This window comes from Clytia hemisphaerica, unplaced genomic scaffold (genome assembly GCF_902728285.1).
Source record: "Clytia hemisphaerica strain Z4C2 unplaced genomic scaffold, Clytia hemisphaerica genome assembly, whole genome shotgun sequence".
NCBI lineage: Eukaryota > Metazoa > Cnidaria > Hydrozoa > Leptothecata > Clytiidae > Clytia > Clytia hemisphaerica.
The window spans coordinates 339,621-362,003 of NW_027103852.1; the positions used below are offsets into that span (position 1 = coordinate 339,621).

The 22,383-nt window shown below is 35.6% G+C and overlaps 3 protein-coding genes across 3 annotated transcripts; all 3 read left to right on the forward strand.

Moving 5' to 3' along the window:
* The first annotated feature begins 5,708 nt into the window (after nt 1–5,708).
* On the forward strand, nt 5,709–8,367 carry LOC136807910 (uncharacterized). Its single transcript, XM_067064530.1, has 3 exons — nt 5,709–5,855; nt 6,595–6,819; nt 7,263–8,367. The coding sequence occupies exons 1-3, from the start codon at nt 5,853–5,855 to the stop codon at nt 8,202–8,204; spliced, it is 1,170 nt and encodes a 389-aa protein (XP_066920631.1). The 5' UTR covers nt 5,709–5,852; the 3' UTR covers nt 8,205–8,367.
* A 2,010-nt stretch (nt 8,368–10,377) lies between these two features.
* LOC136807913 (tubulin alpha chain-like) lies at nt 10,378–15,698 on the forward strand. The gene is made up of 6 exons (XM_067064532.1): nt 10,378–10,477; nt 12,072–12,297; nt 12,860–12,964; nt 13,191–13,737; nt 14,097–14,452; nt 15,161–15,698. The coding sequence occupies exons 1-6, from the start codon at nt 10,475–10,477 to the stop codon at nt 15,277–15,279; spliced, it is 1,356 nt and encodes a 451-aa protein (XP_066920633.1). The 5' UTR covers nt 10,378–10,474; the 3' UTR covers nt 15,280–15,698.
* Nucleotides 15,699–19,880: 4,182 nt separating this feature from the next.
* Nucleotides 19,881–22,383, forward strand: LOC136807908 (bis(5'-adenosyl)-triphosphatase ENPP4-like). Its single transcript, XM_067064528.1, has 2 exons — nt 19,881–20,765; nt 21,428–22,383. Exons 1-2 carry the CDS (start codon nt 19,931–19,933, stop codon nt 22,360–22,362), a joined length of 1,770 nt encoding a protein of 589 aa, XP_066920629.1. The 5' UTR covers nt 19,881–19,930; the 3' UTR covers nt 22,363–22,383.

The window sequence follows — 22,383 nt, forward strand, 5'->3', positions numbered from 1 at the left end:
CAAACGAAGCGTATAACTAATTAGAATAAGATTCAGTCTAGGCAGATGTTTTTTCATTTTGAAATTTTGCGTAATTCGCAAAAATCCTCAATTTTGCGCTATTTTGATGACGTCATGAAAATTGAAATCCCAATAACTCTTGATAGAATTATCAAAATAATTTCAAATTTTGACCAAAGATGCGTATTATTAATGTTTTTAGGATTAGAAAAAATTTTCAATAAAATTTGATGACGTCATCACTTTTCAGCCAAAAAACTAAAACCCTTAAAAAATGCTGACGTCATCAAGATTTTGAATTTTTTTTAAAATCTTTTGAAGATTTGCATTAAAATGCATCTTTGGTGAAAGTTTGAAATTATTTTGATGATTCTATCAAAAGTTATTGGAATTTCAATTTTTATGACGTCATCAAAATAGCGCAAAATTGAGGATTATTGCGAATTACGCAAAATTTCAAAATGAAAAAACATCTGCCTAGACTGAATCTTATTCTAATTAGTTATACGCTTCGTTTGAGCCCAAAACGAGCTTCTGAAAATGATTTGTAACGTTACAAGGATTTTGACCTCCACGAACCCGCCTTAATCCCCTGGAGGTAGCTTTGTTACTACTCGCGCAGCAGATATGAGATTGTAAAATTGTAGAGTAGAGCTGTAAGCGGAGCTGCGTAGTTTATTTGTTTTGAAATTTTGCTGCTTTGATTATTCAGTCATTTGAAGGCTATGCATGTTAGCCTCCACTGTCCTCAGTGAGGAGTTTTTGCCTAATTGGGAAAGTATGTGCATGTGATCTATGTGCTAAAAAATGCGGGTGGGATGAGTGCTCTTTTAGTGAACTAAACTTACCTTGCAAAACCAAGTGGATATTCAATGATAAAGAGGTGCGGAGGTAATCAAATTTATTGTCGAATTTGCCAGTCTGTGTCAATCGAACAACTTTAAACAAAAACCGCAATCAAACCAATTGAATGTAATCGAACGCGATTGAATAATTGCGATTCGATTGTCGAACATAATCGAATCTCAATTGAACGGCCGATTCCTGGGTAATATTAAATTGTGTTCGATCGCCAGTTAGTCACACTAGGAAATCAAGTTATTAGAAAAAACAACATCAGTCATCTACAGGATGTATTTGCAACAACAAGGATGAGCGTTACCTGAATCAAGTTCAAGATCCCAAGATAATCAATTAAAACTTGAAAACTTAAATGAGACAAAATGACGGATTGCGAACGTAGAGCAGCCAAATATCCAACCAAATTTAGTCATTCAATTCCCGAGACAGCGCTTCGATTTTTTTATTTTTTGGCTTAGCTGATCGATACTCAAGATTTTTTAAAGGTCTGATTACCTATCAATTCTATTGGTTAATCGATATCTAATCCACCAATTATTGATTACTCAAGATTATCAATTACATCGATTAACTACGCCTGGTCCAATTAGATTTAACCGCAATCAAACTCATCGACATAATCGTAATCGAACGAAATCGAAGATTAATCTAATGCAATTGACAATCAATCGAACGCAATCAGTTAGTCACGCTAGCCTCCCGCCAAATGCGTATCAAAGATTAATGCTGCGAAAGCGCTATATCGTTTACCTGACTCTGAAGCAAAAAAATGCGCCGCAAAACTTCTAAAGGGATTCATGAAAAAATAACCTGGCGCTTTTTAATGAAATTAACATTTTCAAAAACTTTGAGAAATTGCCTAAAATTTGAGCCATCTAGATGAAAAAATTTGAGCCATCTAGATGAAAAAATTTGAGCCAAGCCAACCTTGAAAACTAATTTCGGTTAGGAACATTTGGCGAGTTCCCGTACGCCGCCGTAATCAAAAAAATTATAACATCACTCATTAAAAAGTGGCTTTCGTGTCCTTTCGCACTTTTTTTAGCCTAGACGATGTAGCAAACATAGTAAGTATAAGCACACTGTGCTTTTAATTGGCTGAATTATTTTTTGCGTCGGAAAAACTTTTTCAAACTTTCAGCGATGATTGTCCAAACATTTTTTATCTCCTTACTTTCTTCATTTTCAATGAAGCACTCAAAGTTTACTGAAGGTAAGCACATAAGATATTCTTATAATTAATGATACTCATTGAATCACGCTTCGTCGTGCGCTGCGGTGGAGTGCATGACGTAACTCGCGCGGCAACTAACTCGCCTTCTGTTGGAAGATCATATTGGGCGTTTTGGCGTTACCACCCTCGAAGCAACAGGCGCCTTTGTCTTTCCGCAACTCTTTCCACCATTTTAGATCGCCTTAACAATAGATAAAAAAGGGCGCCATAATCTTGGAAGATAATTTGTTTTGGTCTCCGGCTTTTTTGGTTGTTTTCGATAGAAAATAGTAAGAAACTTAAGTTTACAAGTGTCATTTAGTTTTTGCTGGCTCATAGAATGGCAGGATCCTGGATGGTTTCCCTAACTGAATTTACAGACCAACTGCCCAAGAAAAAGATCTACGGGGAGGTGGAACCCACCTAGATCCGCGCACCACCGGATAGGCTGTTTCCTGGAAATTTTGCCGGGCCTTACAATGACCCATTTACATGTGCGGAAATACTTTTACTTTATTACTTTATTAGCGTATAAACAAGGCCTTAAAAATCGAAGCACTGTCTCGGGAGGAGGAATTGAATGACAAATTTTGGTTGGTTGATTTTGGCTGCTGCATGTTTTATTTTGTTTCAAACTTTCAAAAAACCCAACATAGAACAGGTGTATTTTGTAATGTAGAATATGATAGTGTGAATCTTTTTGAAATTCTATGTCAGGATTTTTTCTCAATGCCCCGTAACTATGCCCAGGGTACCCGTTGCTAAGACCTTATGTTAAAAACGAAAGCGATTACGGCAAAAAGTAGCGATTTTCGTAATACCTCAAATATTGATACTTGACTGAACTGAACTGTTCGATACGACACATTCGATTGACACCGTCTGGAATTTGTCAAGAAAACAAATCAAAACTGGCCAAGAACCAACAAGCCATCTTTGAAAATTGTTGTTTTTGTTTTGATTTGATTTCAACAAAGATTCAAATAACGAAATAAAAAACGTTCATGAAACGTTCGACAAATATCACATCGTTCGATTTTTTTAAGACACCATTTATATACATTAGAAGAACTAGAAGGAAAGAAAGATAGGCCACCCCCCACCATGGCACTACCTTTACGGCCAATCACAATTTTAGCTTCTCAAATCTAAAATCAGCCTCTCAGATTTGGAATTTGGCTTCTCAGATTATAATTTCAACTTCTCAGTTTTATGATATCTTTTTACTATTAAAGTTTTTCTTCTTCAAAAATTAAGAATTGATTATTCCGCTTTTCAGATCATCGTTTCAGCTTCTCAGATCATCTTTTCAGCTTCTCAGATCATCTTTTTAGCGTCTCAGATTAACTTTATAACTTCTCAAATTGAATAACTGTGTTCTAAATCAAGTTGATGCCTGAGTTTATGCTATTGGGAATAAATATAAACTGAACAGCTGATTTGAGAAGCTGAAAGGCTGAGAGTAAAAATTTTAAAAGTAGAATCGATGATTGGCCGAAAAATACCTCTCATAGGCGGGTGTTGTGCTGCCGTGGTTTGGGTGGTGTGTTTGGGGCATTATATAAGGCTCTTATGATAGGAAGGTCGGACCTTAGGCATGCGGCAGTAACAAAACATAGATTTTCGAAAAAAAATATTCAAGCTTACATATCTCAAGGAAGGAAACCTCTTTTAACATAAGTATTTTTTCCAAAGTGTAGAGAATTTATTCAGCTTTCTTTTGCAGAAAAAATCAGCACATCATGTCTTCATGTTCCTTCAAAATTTGAAAATGAGTACTCGCAGGTGAGTTTTTTCAAACTTCTTGTTCGCGGCACGGCAAAATTTTTTATCCGGGGGTTCTAAAATCCAAAGCGCTAGCCACCCAAAACAGCTATCGATCTGGAATTTTTTGCATCGTTCCCCGCAATAGTTTAGCTTTTGAGACGTACCACGTTCGTTGGTTGGAGCAACGTATATTTTTCAGGAAGTCAAATTATGTACTTAAAATGTGTTTTTTTCATTGAAAAAATCAAATTTTTTTATCGAACGTGAATTTTTTAGAAAGAACAATGTTTTTTCTTTCCAAATGTGAAAATAGTAAGAATCAAGCTGTTTCCGGTGGCAAGCGCTAAGGGAAAGATTATTGTGTAATTACCGTAGAGTCGTCTAATCTCGACATATGTCTTGCAATCTCGACATAGCTGTAGGCTGGTCTTCGAAATAAAAAATCAAACATAAACAAATACATACCAAAGTTATCAATCAATCACTAAAATGTACTCTCTCTCTATCACGTCACAGATTGTTAATATAATATGAGAAATGTGAAGTGTTATTACTTATATTTGAAAAGAAAACTTTAACGATGTAGTGATCGCTAAAAACTAATTAGCATACTTTCAACGAAGATGTCCAAATCACAACAACACAACATTTTGCACGCGAGGAATTTTTTAGTAGACATTTTTACTGTGAACCGAAAATAATAAAAAGAACCCGGTTTCCTTTTGAATTTAATGTGACCGCCATACTCGCAATCACAGCGTGCGGCCTGTTAGCGCCTAGAGCGTGTGTTTTTATATATAAGGAAGGGGAAACCGTGCGAATTATTTTTATCACGTGACTTGAAGCGTAATAAAGTTGTAAAATTTTAATGATGGACACGAAAAAGTTACGAGGAAGTTTGCATGCGTTTCGTGTGTTGTGTAAAACTGCTTATAATTTGGCTGTCTTTTTAATTGAAAGGATTGCAATGTTTACTGAACTTCTAGTTTGATGGATGAACTTGTTCGATAAGAATGATACCAAGAATTTCATTCAAGGTTTGTTTTGATTATTTAACAGATCCGGTGTCGAGATTGCAAGATGTGTGTCGAGATTAGACGACTCTACGGTACCCCTGTTTTAGCTACATCTACGGAAAATAAAACTCGCACCAAACCTCTCGCGCGGAATTTTTCATAAAACACTTTCGCTTTTGGTGCCGTAATGAAGGTACAAAATGGCTGGCGATGCGTGCACGAAAATGCTTGAAAAACTGAACTTCAAAATGTAATATCTTTGGAACTTTAAAGAATTGGAAGGTAAATGACCCCTCATTTTTCTTCTGATGGTTATGGCTTTCCATTAAACTTGGTTTGGTATTCTGCAAGTAAGTTTGAAATTTCCTCTAACCACCCTACTTATGACCTTACCTTGTCTTTTTTGCCAAAAGTTTTTTTTTTTTTCTTTCTTATCAGTGTCTCTTATTTTGCTAGCAAATTGCGAATTAAGGTGGAGTCTGGATCTTTTCACAACCCTTGTACAATACGGCTTGTTCAAGTAAATTTTAAACGTAAATACAAACCCCATTTTGTGGAAATAGATTTAATTCTCCAATAAACATAGCTCCAGAGTGATAAAAAAAGTCATAAAAACGTCCGCCATGTTTGATTCTGAAAATGAAATCGAAAGTGGTTTAAGTGTGATTCAAGTTAGCCCTTAAACAAAAGATAAAAAGTCTTCCGAGCTGTCAATCAAACCAAAGATTACGTCTTTCAAGGCTGTAAACAAAGAAAGTCATTGGCCAATAGGAAAAATAGTTTTACTTGATTGGTAGAGAATAAAAACATTACATCACTATATGATTACGTGCTGGTGTTTACATTTTCCCAAGCTGCCCAGTTAAAAAATCTGCCTTGGGATGTGAACGGTGAATTTTTTCTTCCCATTCACATCCCTGAACTGTAACCACTGTAACAGGCACTGAAACTGAAAACGGACCTAACGATATATTAGTTCAAAGACTACTTTAATAATGGTAAGACCGATTCTTTTAATCATTTCTTTTTTCATTAGTGAAACTTTGTCATCCCATCATGAACCATCGACAGCGCTTCGCTGCCATTGTATGGCTCAGGAGGGCAGGATATGGCGATGGAAATCAGGCAGAAAAAAATAAAAATCAACCTTGAATACCGCAAGAGGGAAAATCTGGTTTTTAGGTTCTTAATTTATATTATTTTTACGCTGAATAGATGAGAGTTTATCAAGGGTATGTGCATACATTAACAGGTTTTTTTTTTATAGAGGGAACCTTAAACTTTGGCTCCGATGTCCGACATCGGAGTCTAGAGCTTCTTATTTTTTCCAGACAGTTTCAGTTTTTGTAATAACAGCCCGGGGGGGGGGGGTACTAGGTTTGCGAGGTGATGGGTATGTCCGAGCCGAAAATCGAAAATCAACCCTTTGAGAGACAAAATTTTGGTGATTTTGGGACCCTTTGAGAGACTTTTCCCTAAATTTTGGTCCATTTTTTCAAAATTTTGGTTTGATTTTCACCAAATTTTGGTCAAAATTTTTGGAAATCGTGACCCTTTAAGAGAGAAGTTTTAGATTTTCGTGATTTTGGGACCCTTTCAGAGACTAACACTGAGACTTCTGAGGAATGAGAAAAGGTACCCTTATGGCTCGCACATACCCGGCACCCATTTTGCCTAAGTACCCCCCCCCCGGAATAACAGCCACTCAACTCACATTTGTTATTCGTTATTCTGAAGGTGCAATGCAAACTGAAAGACAACTTAGGAGATCATCCATTTTGGAGGACAGAAGATCAGAAAAAAGACCAACCAACCATACCAAAAATGATTGAAGAAATTCTTGAATTTAAGAAAATATGGGACAGATTCCTAAAGAACATTAAAGACGAAAGCAGAGCATACGTTGAAGAACAGCTGAAAGAGATTGAAATAGCTTTCTTTGTTAGCGTACAGGTTGAAGAAGTAGGTATTATACTATTAAAAAACTTTGTGTAATATCGTGAAGCCGGGTAACTTGCATCAGTTCAGTGGAGGCTAACATGCATAGTCCTCAAATAAATGACCTGGCTGGTCCTTAAAACACAAAGTTAAATCAAAACAAAAATGGTAGAGTAGAGCTGCGAGTGGAGCTGCGTCGTTCATTTGTTTTGAAATTTTGCTGCTTTGATTGGTCAGTCATTTGAGGGCTATGCATGTTAGCCTCCACTGATGGAAGTTACCCGACTTCAAGGTAGACTTTAGTAGCTATGTGATACTATTTCAAATCCAAAAATTGGTGATGAAAACATTATGTAATGACTCCAGAAAAACTATTACACAATTCTTCAGGCTGAAAAATTTAACTGACTTCAGGCAGTTTTTGGGAAAGCTGAACTTAATTTTGTGCAATTGTTTTTCACTTTCAGGGGATAGGTATGGGGACCCAAGAAGAAGACTCCGATGAAAAATTACCAAAAGATAAAGTTCGAGAAGACACTGAAAAGATTCTGGAAGATTTAAAAAGAATTGAATTAGAGGAAAAAACTGCCAAGCATAATTTCGACTACAAAAGAACTAAATCTGTTGAAACAGTTTTAGACACTTACAGAAAAGGTAAAGAAAAACATCACAAGCCTGCTGCAAAAAATGAAGAAGAATTGACCAATCTATATAAAGCAAGAAAATATCTAAAGCAACTCATACAGTTAGAACAAAATGATCAAAAATTCTCACAACTCTTAGAGTTAGATATAATCAAAACTACACATGAAATACTAATGGAAAATCTCCTTGAGGGTAAATCTGGACAACCTGGTCATTTTAGTAAATCCCAACGATTTGGTAGCTTTAAAGGGAAAGAACATCATTATCCACATATTCCTGATGACAAAGTGACAACAGATATTTTGACAGCTCTGGTTGATTGTTACAACAGTTCAGTGGACAAACAGAAAAGGGAAATCGACGAACTCAACTCAAAGACTTTACAGCAAATATTCCAATCAGCTGCAAAGTTTTTGTTTATATTTTTACAACTACATCCATTTTCTGATGGTAATGGTCGGCTGGGACGATTATTATGTAGCTACTTCTTAGAGCTTATTTGTCCATTCCCAAGCTCAATTTACAATGTCTACAGTCCAACAGAGAAAAGCGACTATGTCAAAGTCCTAGTTGCTGCAAGAGAAGGAATTGAGTTTAATGTAACATTGAATAACAAATCAGAAGGGCTTGATTTTTTCGGAAAACTTTATGATCATGACGAATCCAATATGACAGCCCTTATCATTGAATCCAACTGGTTTTCTTGGAAAAAGTTTATTAATGTTCTCCAAAAGAAATTCAAAAATGAGTGTATATTAATGTAAGAGAGTATCCAATTTAGGAAAAAATTCTGAAGACAAATTTTTACTATATGAAAGCTTTGAAAAAATAGCAGAAATTTAGAATTCCTAAAAAAATATCTTCGTCAAAATTCACATTATTAGTCGAGTGAAACAGCGTAAAGAAAATGACACGACTTACAAGGTCCTAATTTCTTTCTTCTTTGTTTGTAAAACTAATTAAATATATCACGTTAAAAAAATATCACAAGTGCTTGTGAGGCTCTTACGGTGTAAATTCGTTCATAGGGTTAGAGGATATCATTCTACAAATTAAAATTTAGCCCTAGAAATGGCAAAAAAATTTCGATACTCCATTTAAATATATCTTCCACTCCCTATGAACGGTTTAATCTGGAAGAACCCACTGTTCATCAATAGAAGCACCAATTTTACATATTATGAAACATTGCTGGTAAATGTATTTATTAATTATTTTATATTCTAGGAGTTTTTTTTTGAAAAAATGTCTGCAAATTTCTATGATATATAATGAATCAACGGATCCTGCACTAATGTACTTCCCAGTTTTCTCAAAGGTAACGAATCGAGTGGGAATTGAATCCACGACCTCTCGCTTGCCGGGCGATTGCTCTCCCAACAAACATTCGTTACCTTTGAGAAAACTGGGAAGTACATTAGTGCAGGATCCGTTGATTCATTACCTATAAGTAATACGCACTTGATTTCACACACTATGATATATATTTAGTCATTATGAAAATGGGCAAAATAAAATCATAGTTTGTTTAACACCGTTTTTCTAATACTCCTCCTTTTATAGCTTCCAATAAAAAATACAAAAGATATCACAATTTATAGAAATGACTGCTAACTTTTTTATTTTAAGATCATGTGACGTGATGTCCCCGTTATTTTAACTTATTCTGACTCTTAAACTTTGAAAATGGCCTAAACTAAAGGATAAGAAATGGTCTTCGTTATCACAGATATCTGTAAAGCCCGAAGGGCTAGATAGGCAACTTTAAGCTTTCTCCAGCAAAAAAAAGTGAAGCAAAAATTTGACTTTTTAAATTTCGTGCCGATGGATAGGATCTAGCATTTCAATTGTTTTCGGAGCGTGAGATCAAAAAAAGTAGGCGGCAAGCGCTATTTCACATCTCTCAAACCGGTGAAATTGCATATTTTAGTCACGTGACTTTGGTAGGAAATCCTTCCAAACCTAGGCTTCACTTTTCGATAAAAGCCGCAAATCTAGCCCTTCGGGCTTTACAGATCTGTGTTCGTTATCCTAAATAAAGTCTAAGTATACAAAAATTCACAGAAACTAATACTTTCCTACATGCAAAATTACATTGGGAACTAATTTTGACAATCATCAAAAACCTCCAATATTTAATTTCGGACAAAACTAATTTTGGCGAATAGCGTGATTTCTTTTCCCTGTATATAAGTAGTTCTATTTTTTCTGAGACGATTAATTTGTCTGAGACGAGCAATTTAGAAAATGAGCATTATGGAGGAATGTATTTTCCATTCATGTTTCAATAAATAGGATCTCCTCCACAGATCACATTTTAATAACTTCTCGTCTCGGACGATTTTTTCGTCTCAGTATATAGTGTTTCAGGTAAAGAATATAGGTTAGTTTAATACTACACCCCTCTGTCACAGATCCGCTGGGGCCCAGCCCCACTGGAAAATTTGGCAAAATATTCGTTCCCGTTGGGAAAAATACCCTAGAATTTCAACCCCACTGAGAAATTGACTTGGATTTCACCCCCCTTCGAAATTCATTGTTTAGAAATTGCACTTCCAAACCATCCCCACTAGATTTTTTAACCTTGGAACAACAGATTTCATTCGAAGTTTTTATCCCCGCTGTAGGAAAAAGTTTCACCGGGGCTGTGAGACGGGTGTTATATTGTAGGAGGGGTTGAGTAAAGCAAGTACAACGTTTTCCTTCTTACAAAGGAAAAATTATTTATATCTTTAGAATGAGCTTAAAAACAAGTCGAAGACTAAAGCCACAAAACAAAATGACAAGAATTTGAAATTAGATAAACCTATCAGAGCTCACAATCTCAGTCATGTGACCTTTTAGCTTATTGTTCAGATAGGGGCTATAAAGATTAGAAGAGAGCTTTAAGTTATTAACCATATTTTTCATATCCACATTTCCACATATAATATTTTTTTCTCATAATATAGGGGGGCACTACTCTACAGTCAGCTTGTCAAAGTCGTTGCTTTTTTAGCTGTAGTCAAAGAGTTTCTGCTTCTTTCAATTCAAAATGGTAAGTTTTATTTCATTTTTTGAAAATTCACAGACCTAAAATGTCGGCTCATGGGGATCACGAATGGGACCTCCATTTTTAAGATTGTAGATTAATATTTCCCATCGTGCATTTTGCAGAAAAGATAATACTGACCAAGCTTCCTCATTTTCTATATTATTTAATTTTTGTACATCCCTTTTTGACTATATTTTTTGACTTTTTTTGACTATAACTCTACAATTGCCAAGGGGTTAGAAACCTGCTTAGAACCCCTATTATATGCGTTTACAATGAAGTTGGGCACTTCCATTCTAAAATCTCTGAAACAGGCGATCTATCATGAAAGATTCTAAAAGTAGGGTATTTTTGTGGAACAAATTTCGTACTCGTTCTTGCAGGGGACAAGCTGGAGTTTTTACAAGCTCTTATTTGATTTGGTTGGTCGTTAACCAGTAATAAAACAATTTTGTTACTTTTTCTAAAGAACGCGTCATCTCTATCACTTCAAATGACCAATTAGTGAAGTATCTTATAAAAACTCCAGCTCATCCCCTTGTAGAACATACATAAGCAATGTAATAAATTGTTCGGTTTATTGACGTGAAGGGGCCGGATAGAAAATCTTGTCGAAATTTCCTTATCAGTCTGTCGGATCACAAGAAAGTATTTTTTTGCTCCAAAACATTAAATGTCATTTATTAAATTTCAAAGTTTAGAGGAAATTTTGACCACGATGTTTTAGAAGACAACGAGGTGACAACTTATTAAACTTAAATAAAAACCACCCTTTTTATCAATTTTTCGTGACTACAAAATATTTCACCCAAAATTGTAAAAGCTAAATAAATGTCTTTTAATGTGTTTTTGAAATCTTCTACATCCGATTAAATTCTAGCTAAACTTGTACCACATAATAACCTCTTAAAATTTTAGCATTAAAATTGAAATTTAAACAAACTTATACCATATCAAACATTGTGGGTATTTTTTCATAAGCCGAATTGTCTATTGTTTCCACCAGTGACATTGTTTCTAAACGACGAGATTAACAATCACACTGCCACGAGAGCTCCTACAAGAGCATGTTGATCAACGAAAGAAAATTTATTGTGTTTTCTAATTTCCACCCTTAAAACTGTCCAAAATATCTAAAAAGTCGACCAAAATGTGTTCCTTTCATCTTGAAAATAAGTAAATTTGGAACAATGCTGTCAGATATTTTCAAAGCCTAAAAAATGGACCCTTACCAGCGACACGTCCCGATAGCCGATACCCAATTTTTCCTACTCTTGGGTACCTAATAAGCATCCACCGCTAATTAATTTTTGGAAAATGTTTTTGAAAGTTCCCTCTTTTTCCCTAATTCTGCTGTATTAGCCTCCTTTTCAAAAAATCTCCGCCCAGGACATTTTTATTCTACCCCCCCCCCCCCCCCCCCGTTTATTATTATATTTTGAGGATTTTTCCACCCACCTTCCTTACTATAATTTTCTTATATCGGACTAAAAAAGTTCATACTGTGAGTTCATATAAAATTACGGTGATTTCTTTTTAATTTTCTTCCTTTGTATCTTTTCACTAATAATTCTCTGGTCCTTATTTCTGTCATCAGCGTGAGTGTATTTCAGTACATGTTGGACAAGCCGGTGTCCAAATTGGCAATTCTTGCTGGGAACTCTATTGTATTGAGCATGGCATCACACCAGATGGACGTATGGATACAAACGGAGGAGGATCAAATCCGAATGATGATTCTTTCAGTACATTTTTCAGTGAGACAGGCGCTGGCAAACATGTTCCAAGAGCTGTATTCATTGATCTTGAACCATCAGTTGTCGGTAAGTTTGTGCTTACTTGATAATTGGTGTGAAGTCGTTGCATTGACGCTAGTAAAAAAGGCCCCCCAGTGGTTTGCATGAATACGTGAATGGACATTTTCGGTTGCGTGAATGCGTGAAAATTGAAAGAAAAATGCGTGAATGCGTAAATTGAAAAAACTTGCGTGAATGCGTGAATCTGGGCTATTTTGTGCGTGAATACGTGAATTTCCCCTTTTTATCACTAATATTGTGTGCAGTGTGTTCCCGATTTTCCAATGTTTCCAATGTATGTGCCCTGTAAAGTAGTAGTCGGAGGTGAGCCGAAGGCTCCTCTTTCGATGGTAGGGGAGGGCGCCACTCTTTTCTACCTGGATTGCTCCACTTACCCTTGATCCTTCCCTTAATTGCTGAGCATCAAGCAGAGAGGCACCAAGTACCATTTTGGGAATCTTTGGTATGACAACAGGTTGAACCCACAACCCACAACATTTGGCGAAGACATTAAAAGGTATGCTTTGAGACTTCGATGTCTACCGTACCGTAATGAGTAATGTGTGATTCTATGATCTTTTATTTTCAGACGAGATCAGAACTGGAACATACCGTCAACTGTTTCACCCTGAACAACTGATCACCGGCAAAGAAGATGCGGCTAACAATTACGCTCGTGGTCACTACACTGTTGGTACGCCTTGATTTTAAAACGTTCATCGGGCTCCTTTAAAAATAATTGAACTGGTCTGGGATTTCATCAAACATTTGACTAATCTGAAATTTGTTTCAAATATATTCAAATTATGCATATCGACCGACGCAGAATTAAAAATTATGATCTTTCTATCACGAAGATACTCGTACTCGGTAACAAGTACGAAAGTTTTATCTTTTATCATTTATTTTTGTGTGTTTAGGTAAAGAATACATCGACCAAACATTAGACCGTATCCGCAAACTAGCCGATGCTTGCCGAGGATTACAAGGATTCTTGATCTTCCATTCATTCGGTGGAGGAACTGGATCTGGTTTTTCCTCCCTCCTCATGGAGCGTCTCTCCGTTGACTACGGTAAAAAATCAAAGTTGGAATTCGCTATCTATCCGGCACCACAAGTATCCACTGCCGTCGTAGAGCCTTACAATTCGATCCTTACAACTCATACAACGTTGGATCATACAGATTGCGCTTTCATGGTTGATAATGAAGCCATTTACGATATCTGCAAAAAGAACTTGGACATTGAGCGACCAAGCTACACCAACTTGAATCGATTGATCAGCCAAATTGTCTCCTCAATTACAGCTTCATTAAGATTCGACGGCTCATTGAATGTTGATTTGACTGAGTTTCAAACTAACTTAGTCCCATACCCCAGAATCCATTTTCCAATGGCGACATACGCTCCAATCATTTCAGCAGAGAAAGCTTTTCACGAACAAAATACTGTCAATGAAATCACAAGGTGTTGTAGTTGTTTAATATCTTTGACTCCATTCCAGAAGTATTTCTGTGGATTCTTTTCAGTTCAATCATTTTGCATGAACATACATCTCGATCTATGCACTGCAAACTTAGCAAATCTTAACTCGTTTTTTTTGTGATGATGAGTCAATTATAATACAGTGGAGTGTTTTTGACAACTCGAAGTTCTATAACTCGAATGTCTCCTTAACTCAAAAAAACAAGTTTTCGTCAGGTCCCTTCAGCTCACGATGCCATACAAGCTTTACTCCATATCTCGAAATTTCCTTTACTCGAACAAGCTCGTGTTATGGAGACTCGACTGCAGTGAATAAAAAAATTATGTTATCTTCCCTATAGCGCTTGCTTTGACCCGCAAAATCAACTAGTCAAATGCGATCCAAGACACGGCAAATACATGGCATGCTGTTTGTTATACCGTGGTGATGTTGTTCCTAAAGATGTCAATACAGCTATCGCTCAAATCAAAACCAAACGTACCATTCAATTTGTTGATTGGTGTCCAACTGGATTCAAAGTCGGTATCAACTACCAAGCACCATGTGCTGTCCCTGGTGGCGATCTTGCTAAAGTTCAACGAGCCGTCTGTATGTTGTCTAATACAACTGCTATCGGAGAGGCTTGGGCCCGATTGGATCATAAATTCGATTTGATGTATTCGAAACGCGCTTTTGTTCATTGGTATGTTGGCGAAGGTTAGTGATGAGTTTTGAAAAAAATTTCCTTCAAGTTTAGGAATCTTTCGAACTTTCCAAGAAAGAGAGCCAAATTTTCCATAACTTTGATTCTAATGCGTACAATCAAAAAATATTTGAGAAAAAAAGAAAATTCTCACAAAATCTAGGGCGCACCACACCCCTCCCCCCACATTCAATTTCAAAGCCTGGACCCACAACTCTAACTTAGGTTCGAAGGGTAGAGTTTTAACTCTGAGTTTTTACACTAGACTTAGATCTGAGGACCTTAGAATTTGAGGACCCAAAAGTTCAAGAATGGTCCAACAAGGCTCAGAATATAGCATCGAGTTTTATAAACCCCTCACAAATTGAAATATTCGATTACATTTAACAAATAGCCCAAAAGCAACTTTCTCGCCCGAACTTCAAATTTCGAAAAACGTGAAAATAACCAAAATTCTCATTATATTTCATTTCGACACATATTTTAGACGTTAATGACAAAAACGACAGATGAGATGGACTTTTTATAAGACACTTTAATAATTGGTCATTTGAAGTAATAAAAATGACGCGTTCTTTAGAAAAAGTAACAAAATTGTTTTATTACTGGTTGTTAACGACCAACCAAATCAAATAAGAGCTTGTAAAAACTCCATCTCGTCCCAAAAAGGACCTAACCAACAACCAACCAATCAGCTTTCTCTTTACTATGCTTCTATATAGGTATGGAAGAAGGTGAGTTTTCAGAGGCTCGTGAAGACATGGCTGCCCTTGAAAAAGATTATGAGGAGGTTGGAACAGATTCTATTGATGAAGATTACGATGAACAAGAAGAATACTAAAATTGAACACTTATTGCATAATGTCCGAAAATCGGAATGTTTTTTTTCCAAAATGTTATTTCAAGCGATTTCTTCCATCATATATAGATTGGAAGAAGAAAATTAATTGTGCTAATATATATCACACCCCTGTCTCAGTACCCCGGTGGAACCTTTTCCCTCAGTGGGGATGAATATTTCTATCGAAATCCCAATGGGGATAGAAAATCTATTGTTTCCAGCTCAAAAATTACAGTGGGAATGGTTTTGGAGTCCAATTTTTTCCATTCAATTTTCAATGGGGATATAATTTTCCAGTGGGGACGATTTTTTGGCCTATTTTTCCACCGGGGTGGGGGTCCACCGGGTCTGTGACACAGGGATGTTATATCATTGTAGGAATAATATTCATCGGAAATTTTCTAAACGTACCAAAATTAGGAGTATATTGTCCGAATTTATTTCTGATTTAACAGGGCTTTTCCAGAAAAAAAACCGTGCACCCCCTGTTGAGGAGGTCCAACCTTTTGTGACCTACCCCCTTGGAATTCCAGCAAACTTTAGGATCATACCCCTCTGGAATTCCGAATTTTTACAAATTTTTAATCATTACCCCCTTGGAATTCCGCTTATTTTTGACGGATTTTCGTCTACCCCTATGGATTTCCACTGCATTTCAAACTTTACCCCCTTGGAATGGAAATGGACCTCCTCAGCAGGGGGTGCACGATTTTTTTCTGGAAAAGCCCAATGTGTCTAGGAAAAAGTGGAGCAGATTTTATATATAAAGTATCTGAATAAGAGAACTTAGAAAAATGAAAAATCTACAATTTCAAGGTCTTTTTTGAAATATTAAAAATACTATACAAATTTTCGTTCAATTAAAAATGAATTTTGGTAAGAAGCATATCACATATGGAACAATCAACAAAAGCATATGTTCAGTCGCTTTCAATTGAGTAAGTCTTACTTTATCGTCGTGTATGGAAAGTGGTAGTGTCATTTTATGTTTCCTAACAGAAGAAATTAAACGTTTGTAGGACAAGACAATCAGCAGGAAATTGGTCACAATATATGCAACAATAAGTGCATCCTGCATGTTGCAACCCTTCATTATAGATGATGATTCGTTCTGAGTCAACCATATGGGAAACCCAGATATTGGTAGGTGGATCATCGAAGCTACCGTAAATATCAACCATAATGTTCTATCTCTCAAATGAATCTGACATGTTGATAAACAGATCGATATGGAGATAAACGTGAAACTTGACAATCCAGTCAGCTGAAAATACCGTGCAGTAGCCAAGATATAACTACTTGCATCGTTCACTTGTTGGTAATACGTCATACAAAAACATGAAAAAGAGGTGGTATTGGTCAAGAATGAAACAACCAGTAGCAAACCTGCAATCTTTTTGAACTTGTTACTTCGTATTAACATGGCGAGTTGACAAGTTACCATTAGCAACGGGAAGACATTTGTGACAATGTTTTCTTTTGGTAGCATGATGTCAATAAGAATCATTATATTCTTAATGCCATTTGTTTCATTGATAGTCACATTTTGAGATAAAATGGTGTATCCAGATGACTTCTCCATTTTTGCCAGCAAGAGTAAGATTCAAATGTGGATTCAACTGATATGCAGATTAGACCAAATTTCAAGTGAAGATCATTTTTATATGATTTTTGCGGATTGTTCATTTTTTTTTAAGTTTTCAATATATATTCAACAAACATCAATCAAAGGGAGAGAATTTTTCGATGACCCTATAAACAGTGAAGTGAAGATCATTTTTATATGACTTTTGCGGATTGTTCATTTTTTTTTTAAGTTTTCAATATATATTCAACAAACATCAATCAAAGGGAGAGAATTTTTCGATGACCCTATAAACATAACAACATAAAAATATGATTTCAACAATATTCAATTCAACTAAGTTCGTAGGATATTTATACGTGAGAAAATTCCCACTTATAAATATTTGAATTATTTTTAATAAGTGATGCAAACCAAAACTTACAAAAAAGATTGTAAGATATTTATACGTGAGAAAATTTCCACTTATAAATATTTGAATTATCTTTAAATAGTGCTGCTATCCCAACGAAATTTTTGGGGATAGTGTGAGAATTTTAAGGTGAATTTGCAGAAGGTTCTTCCGCAAAAGTTTTTGAAAAGCTGATCACAAGAGTAGTATATATTTTCGTGAAAAAAAACTTTGAGATAAATTTTAGTCATCTCCTGTGGTGTGTTTATCTCGGGTATAATAAATAACAAAATAAAAAGACCCCTGTGTCACAGCCCCGCTGGGACCCCAGCCCAACTGGAAATTTCGCAATAATTTCATCCCCGGTGGAAAAATACCCTGAAATTTCAGCCCTACTGGGAAATTGACTTTGATTTCATCCCCATTCGGAATTCAATGTTTAAAAATTGCACTCCAAACCCATCCCCACTAGATTTTTTAACCTTCGAACAATAGAATATCTATCCCCATTGGGGTTTCAATTGGAGTTTTACCCCCACTAAGGAAAAAAATTCCACCGGGGCTGTGAGACAGGGGTGTATAAAACATCGCTGTTGAAGCGCAAAATCTTTTCCCTGTGATATGGAAAGGAGGTGCGCGTCTTTTTTCAACACAGCAGGAACTTTTCTCCAAATTGCGCCATCACGGTTCGAGAGGCGGAGAAAGTTGTTCTTTATTTTGCTGGAAAATGTTGTATAAGCAAATTCTAGAAGACATGTTAAATGATCATTTAATGCAGTCAATCGCATCGAAACATTACGTCAATTCATGATATTCATAACGTAATATTTTCTACGGAAAGACCCCGGTTTTTGCCAGTAGTGGCAAATTTTAAACAATTTTTGTCTAGTTTAAAGCTGCCACTAGTGGCTAAAACCGGGTTATTTCCGTAGAAGACATTACGTCATGAATATCATGAATCGTTAACATAATAGGAGATGATCTATTATTGGATTAATCGTCAGCCGTGCAAAATTACTTTAGTAATTGGTTTAGAGGAGTGCGATTAATCGTTAATTGCACTATTACCACTTTTTGCACTCTTCGGCGGGGGTCCCCCCCTTTTGTCCTTTTTCCCTTTTTCTAAAAAAACTGTGATTTACTAATGATTATTTACTGACGATTACCTCGGAATCGTATGTTTTGTCGTCCTTCGGACTCGTGCAAATTACTATTTTCTCCTTTGTTACTCGTGATTAATCGTTAATTGCACTCCAAACCATACGATTACTAGTACTAATTTTAAACAAACTTTTCCTTCAAAATAAAAAATTAGATCACAAGGACTAAAATAATTTTATAAATAAGTTATTTATTTTCTAACATTTCCTTGGTTACATGTAAGACTTTCTCAGAGACAGAAAATCGTTTTTTACATATGTAAAAGGTATACGGAATGAATAAGCGAAATCTTGCCAGTATCCTGGATAAAGGATAATAAACAAATATGCAATTTATCCTGCCCTGGCAATAAATTTGACAAAACAAAACTTGATTAATCAAACTTCAAGACTAGTTCTGAAAATATAAAACCAAACAAAACTTTCACGTTAAGCTTTATATGCCAAACAAATTCCAACAAAATAACTGAATATGATAGTTACCAGGCACGATACACTGGGTACGGCAGGTACCGCGGCCGCCGTACCAGATTTTCACGAAAAATCCTGAAATTTTCCTTTTCGTCGGTAAAATCCCTCATTCGCCGTACCAGATTTAAAAAGCTTCTGTCGTGCCTGGTTACTTACTACTTACTATCTTGGTCGAGATGTTAATGTTTGATAAATCTGGTCAATACTTCGAGGTAAAACGAAAATTGACCTATTTTATGTCGAAATCTCGATAATGAGAAGATTTAATTCTTAAATTTTCGGAATTTAGGCAAAAAAGCTCAAAAATAAAAGAAAAATCAGCGATGAAAAACTTTTTTTAACCTGAATATCGGAAATCGACAAGATTCTTCAGCATTTCGGAAATGGATGAATTTTTTACGAAATGGAATTACTTTATAAAATGTAGTCTTTATAATGGACAGATTCCCCTTTTGACAGACCAACTGGGAACCCTTCCCACTGGAAAGATTTGCCAGAATATCGTCCTCAGTGGAAAATTATTCTCTGATTTAAGTCCCCACTGAAAAATAATCAAATAAACAAATCCTCACTTCAAAATATTATGCTATTTTTCCCATTCCCACTGAATTTTGAAATCCTCAGTCATAAATAATGTGGGAATATCAATCCCCATAGAGTTACGATCCGTTATTTTTTATTCCCACTGGCTGAAAAAATCCTACCGGGTCTGTGAGAAGGGGGTGTATCATTGTTAATTTGTAAATAAAGCACAATTAATATTGTTAACAAATAAATCAGATGAAACAAAAACTCAAAACACACTTTGGGCATGAAGAAAATTACAATCTTAAATTGATTGAAAATTTTTAATAGAATTTTGCAATAATTTACTAACACAAACAAATTAATGTACAATTTGAAATCATGTGGTCAGAATTTAAAGTGGAAACTTCATTTCAGGCTGAAGATTTACAAAACAAAGTCGATTCTTGAAAGATTTTTTATCTTTCAGTCTGAGTGAAATAGAAGAGCTTTGAACATCGTGTGTAGTGAGCGGAAGCGATGTGTTTCTTCGGAATTTTTAAAGTTTTTGCTGTTTTCACTTTGATGAATATAACTCTACCGGTAATGTCAGACAGAAGACCTGAAGAGTCAACCATTTTGAAGAAACCACAGAAAGTTTTATTGGTGTCTATCGATGGTTTCCGTTGGGATTTGCACAAAATAACCGACACACCAAATATTGATCGAGTGATCAAAAATGGAGTAACAGTAGATCACGTGTTAAATGTTTTTCCAACTAAAACATTACCCAATCATCAAAGTATAGTAACAGGGCTTTTCCCTGAGCATCATGGCATGGTTGATAATGATTTTATTGATAAAGACTTAGGTGCTACATTTTCTCTTGAAAATCAAAAATGTATGGAGGATCCAAAGTTCTGGCAACAGTCGCTTCCAATCTGGATTCAAGTTCAACGCCAAACAAAATACAACACTGGTAATTTATTCTGGCCAGGCTATAAAGTACCGTATAAAAACTACAATCTATTTTTCAACGGAACACCAGCATACCACTTCAAAGATAACTACTATAACGAAACATCGACGTACCTTCCTTCCAAAAGCCTTCAATTTCTTTACGAAAAGGGTATGGGTGATTACAACAAAACATTTTACAAATTAATAGACCAAGCTGTTGAATGGTTGGCGCAGGATGATGTTATCTTTGTACCTTTATATTCTATGGAACCTGACTTGACTTTACATGAGAGTGGAGTCGAACATAAAGATGTGAAAAAACAAATCGAACAACTGGATCAATACGTGGGTTTTATTTATGACAATATAACTCGGCATCCAGCACTGAAAGATCAAGTTAATGTCATCTTTATAGGTAAGCGAGCTGTCATCTGAACCAGCGCTTAAACTAGTCTTAGACTCATTCAGGCTATTTCAATATCGTTATTTCAAGGGAGCTTATACTCCATAGTGCAACGTGTCGTTTTTGACAGTATGCTCTAACTGCTAACAAAGATCAACCGATCCGAGCCTAAAAGAAGTAAAATGACTAAAGGTTTTGTTTTTACATAAGTGTTTCCGTTTCATATCTGACACATATTTCATATCAATACAGTGTCTTGCTATTGTTATATTATGCTGATATAAGCAAAAAATGTTTTTCTTTTCCTCTTTCTGACAAATCTTGCTCCATATCCGTGTCAATCCAATGTGAAAAAGCTTGTGAATTAAAATTGATGAGTAATAAGCATACTATATCACTCTTATCTAAAAACAAACCCTTTAATTTATTCATACACCCCTTTTCTCGTTTATGATCTAAGATGCTCACTTTTATTTGTAATATTGCACCCAAAGGTTTCCTCAACGAAAAGTACTGAGTCCTGAGTGCTTAGCGTGGTAGCGTGGTAGCGTGGTACGGTAATGAATTCTAAAATTTCCGTAGATATTAGATCTGTTGAAAGACAACCGGGAATGTGATCATTCATTGGAGTGATTCTTAGCGATTCTACCTTTGAACCTTTGTTCTTCTTTTAGGTGATCATGGACATGTGACCACGTCAGCTGATCGAATGATTGACCTATCAAAGCTCGTCAATATAACACGTGATATCGAGGGAGTTTTTGGATTCACGAACGTTTTCCTATACATAATGCCTAACAAAACCCGAAAAGTTTATGAACAATTAAAAAGCAAGGCTGATAAATCGACTTTATTTCGAGTATTTTTAAAAGAGAACATACCAAAATATTTACACATTGGTGATAATTCGAGGACAGGTGATATATTGATTTTACCAGAGCCTGGATGGATTGTCGTTGACAAGACAAGGTTACCAGACTATCTGAAGGAGCCAGACTGGGTGAGATCAGAACATGGCTATGATAGTATGAATAGAGACATGAGTCCTGGATTCTTTGCATTCGGACCAATGCTTAAGAAAGGTTTTAAGAAATTCTGTATCAAGACTGTAGATTTATATGAATTGATGTGTAAAATTTTGGGCATTTCGCCTGACCCAAATGATGGTAAATTTGATAGAGTGAAACCACTTTTGATCAAAAATAAGAATAGAAAGGCTTGGAAATCTTTAAAAGATAACATCTACGAGGACTGGTCTTTAGATGGAAATTCCTATCAAAACAATTTAACAATGAATGGCGATTTCAGTGCAAATACAACCTACATAGACGATAATGTAAAGGATAGAAGTTCATACGTTGGGAATTTAACAACAAAGACAAAATTGAATAATGGTAATATTTTAAGAAACGATGACGCCCCAAGTTTGAAAGATTTCTCGAAAAGATATGAATTTATACAATCGCAAACTTCGAAAAGTATGAAAAGTGAAAATGGCAACATTAGATTTGAAATCAAATATGATAACGATGCAAAAGAAAGAACAATTAACGGGGGTGAGGATGACGATGATTATGATAGTAGTAATCACCCTATTGTTTGTAAATAAAGATTTCAATTAATTTATAAA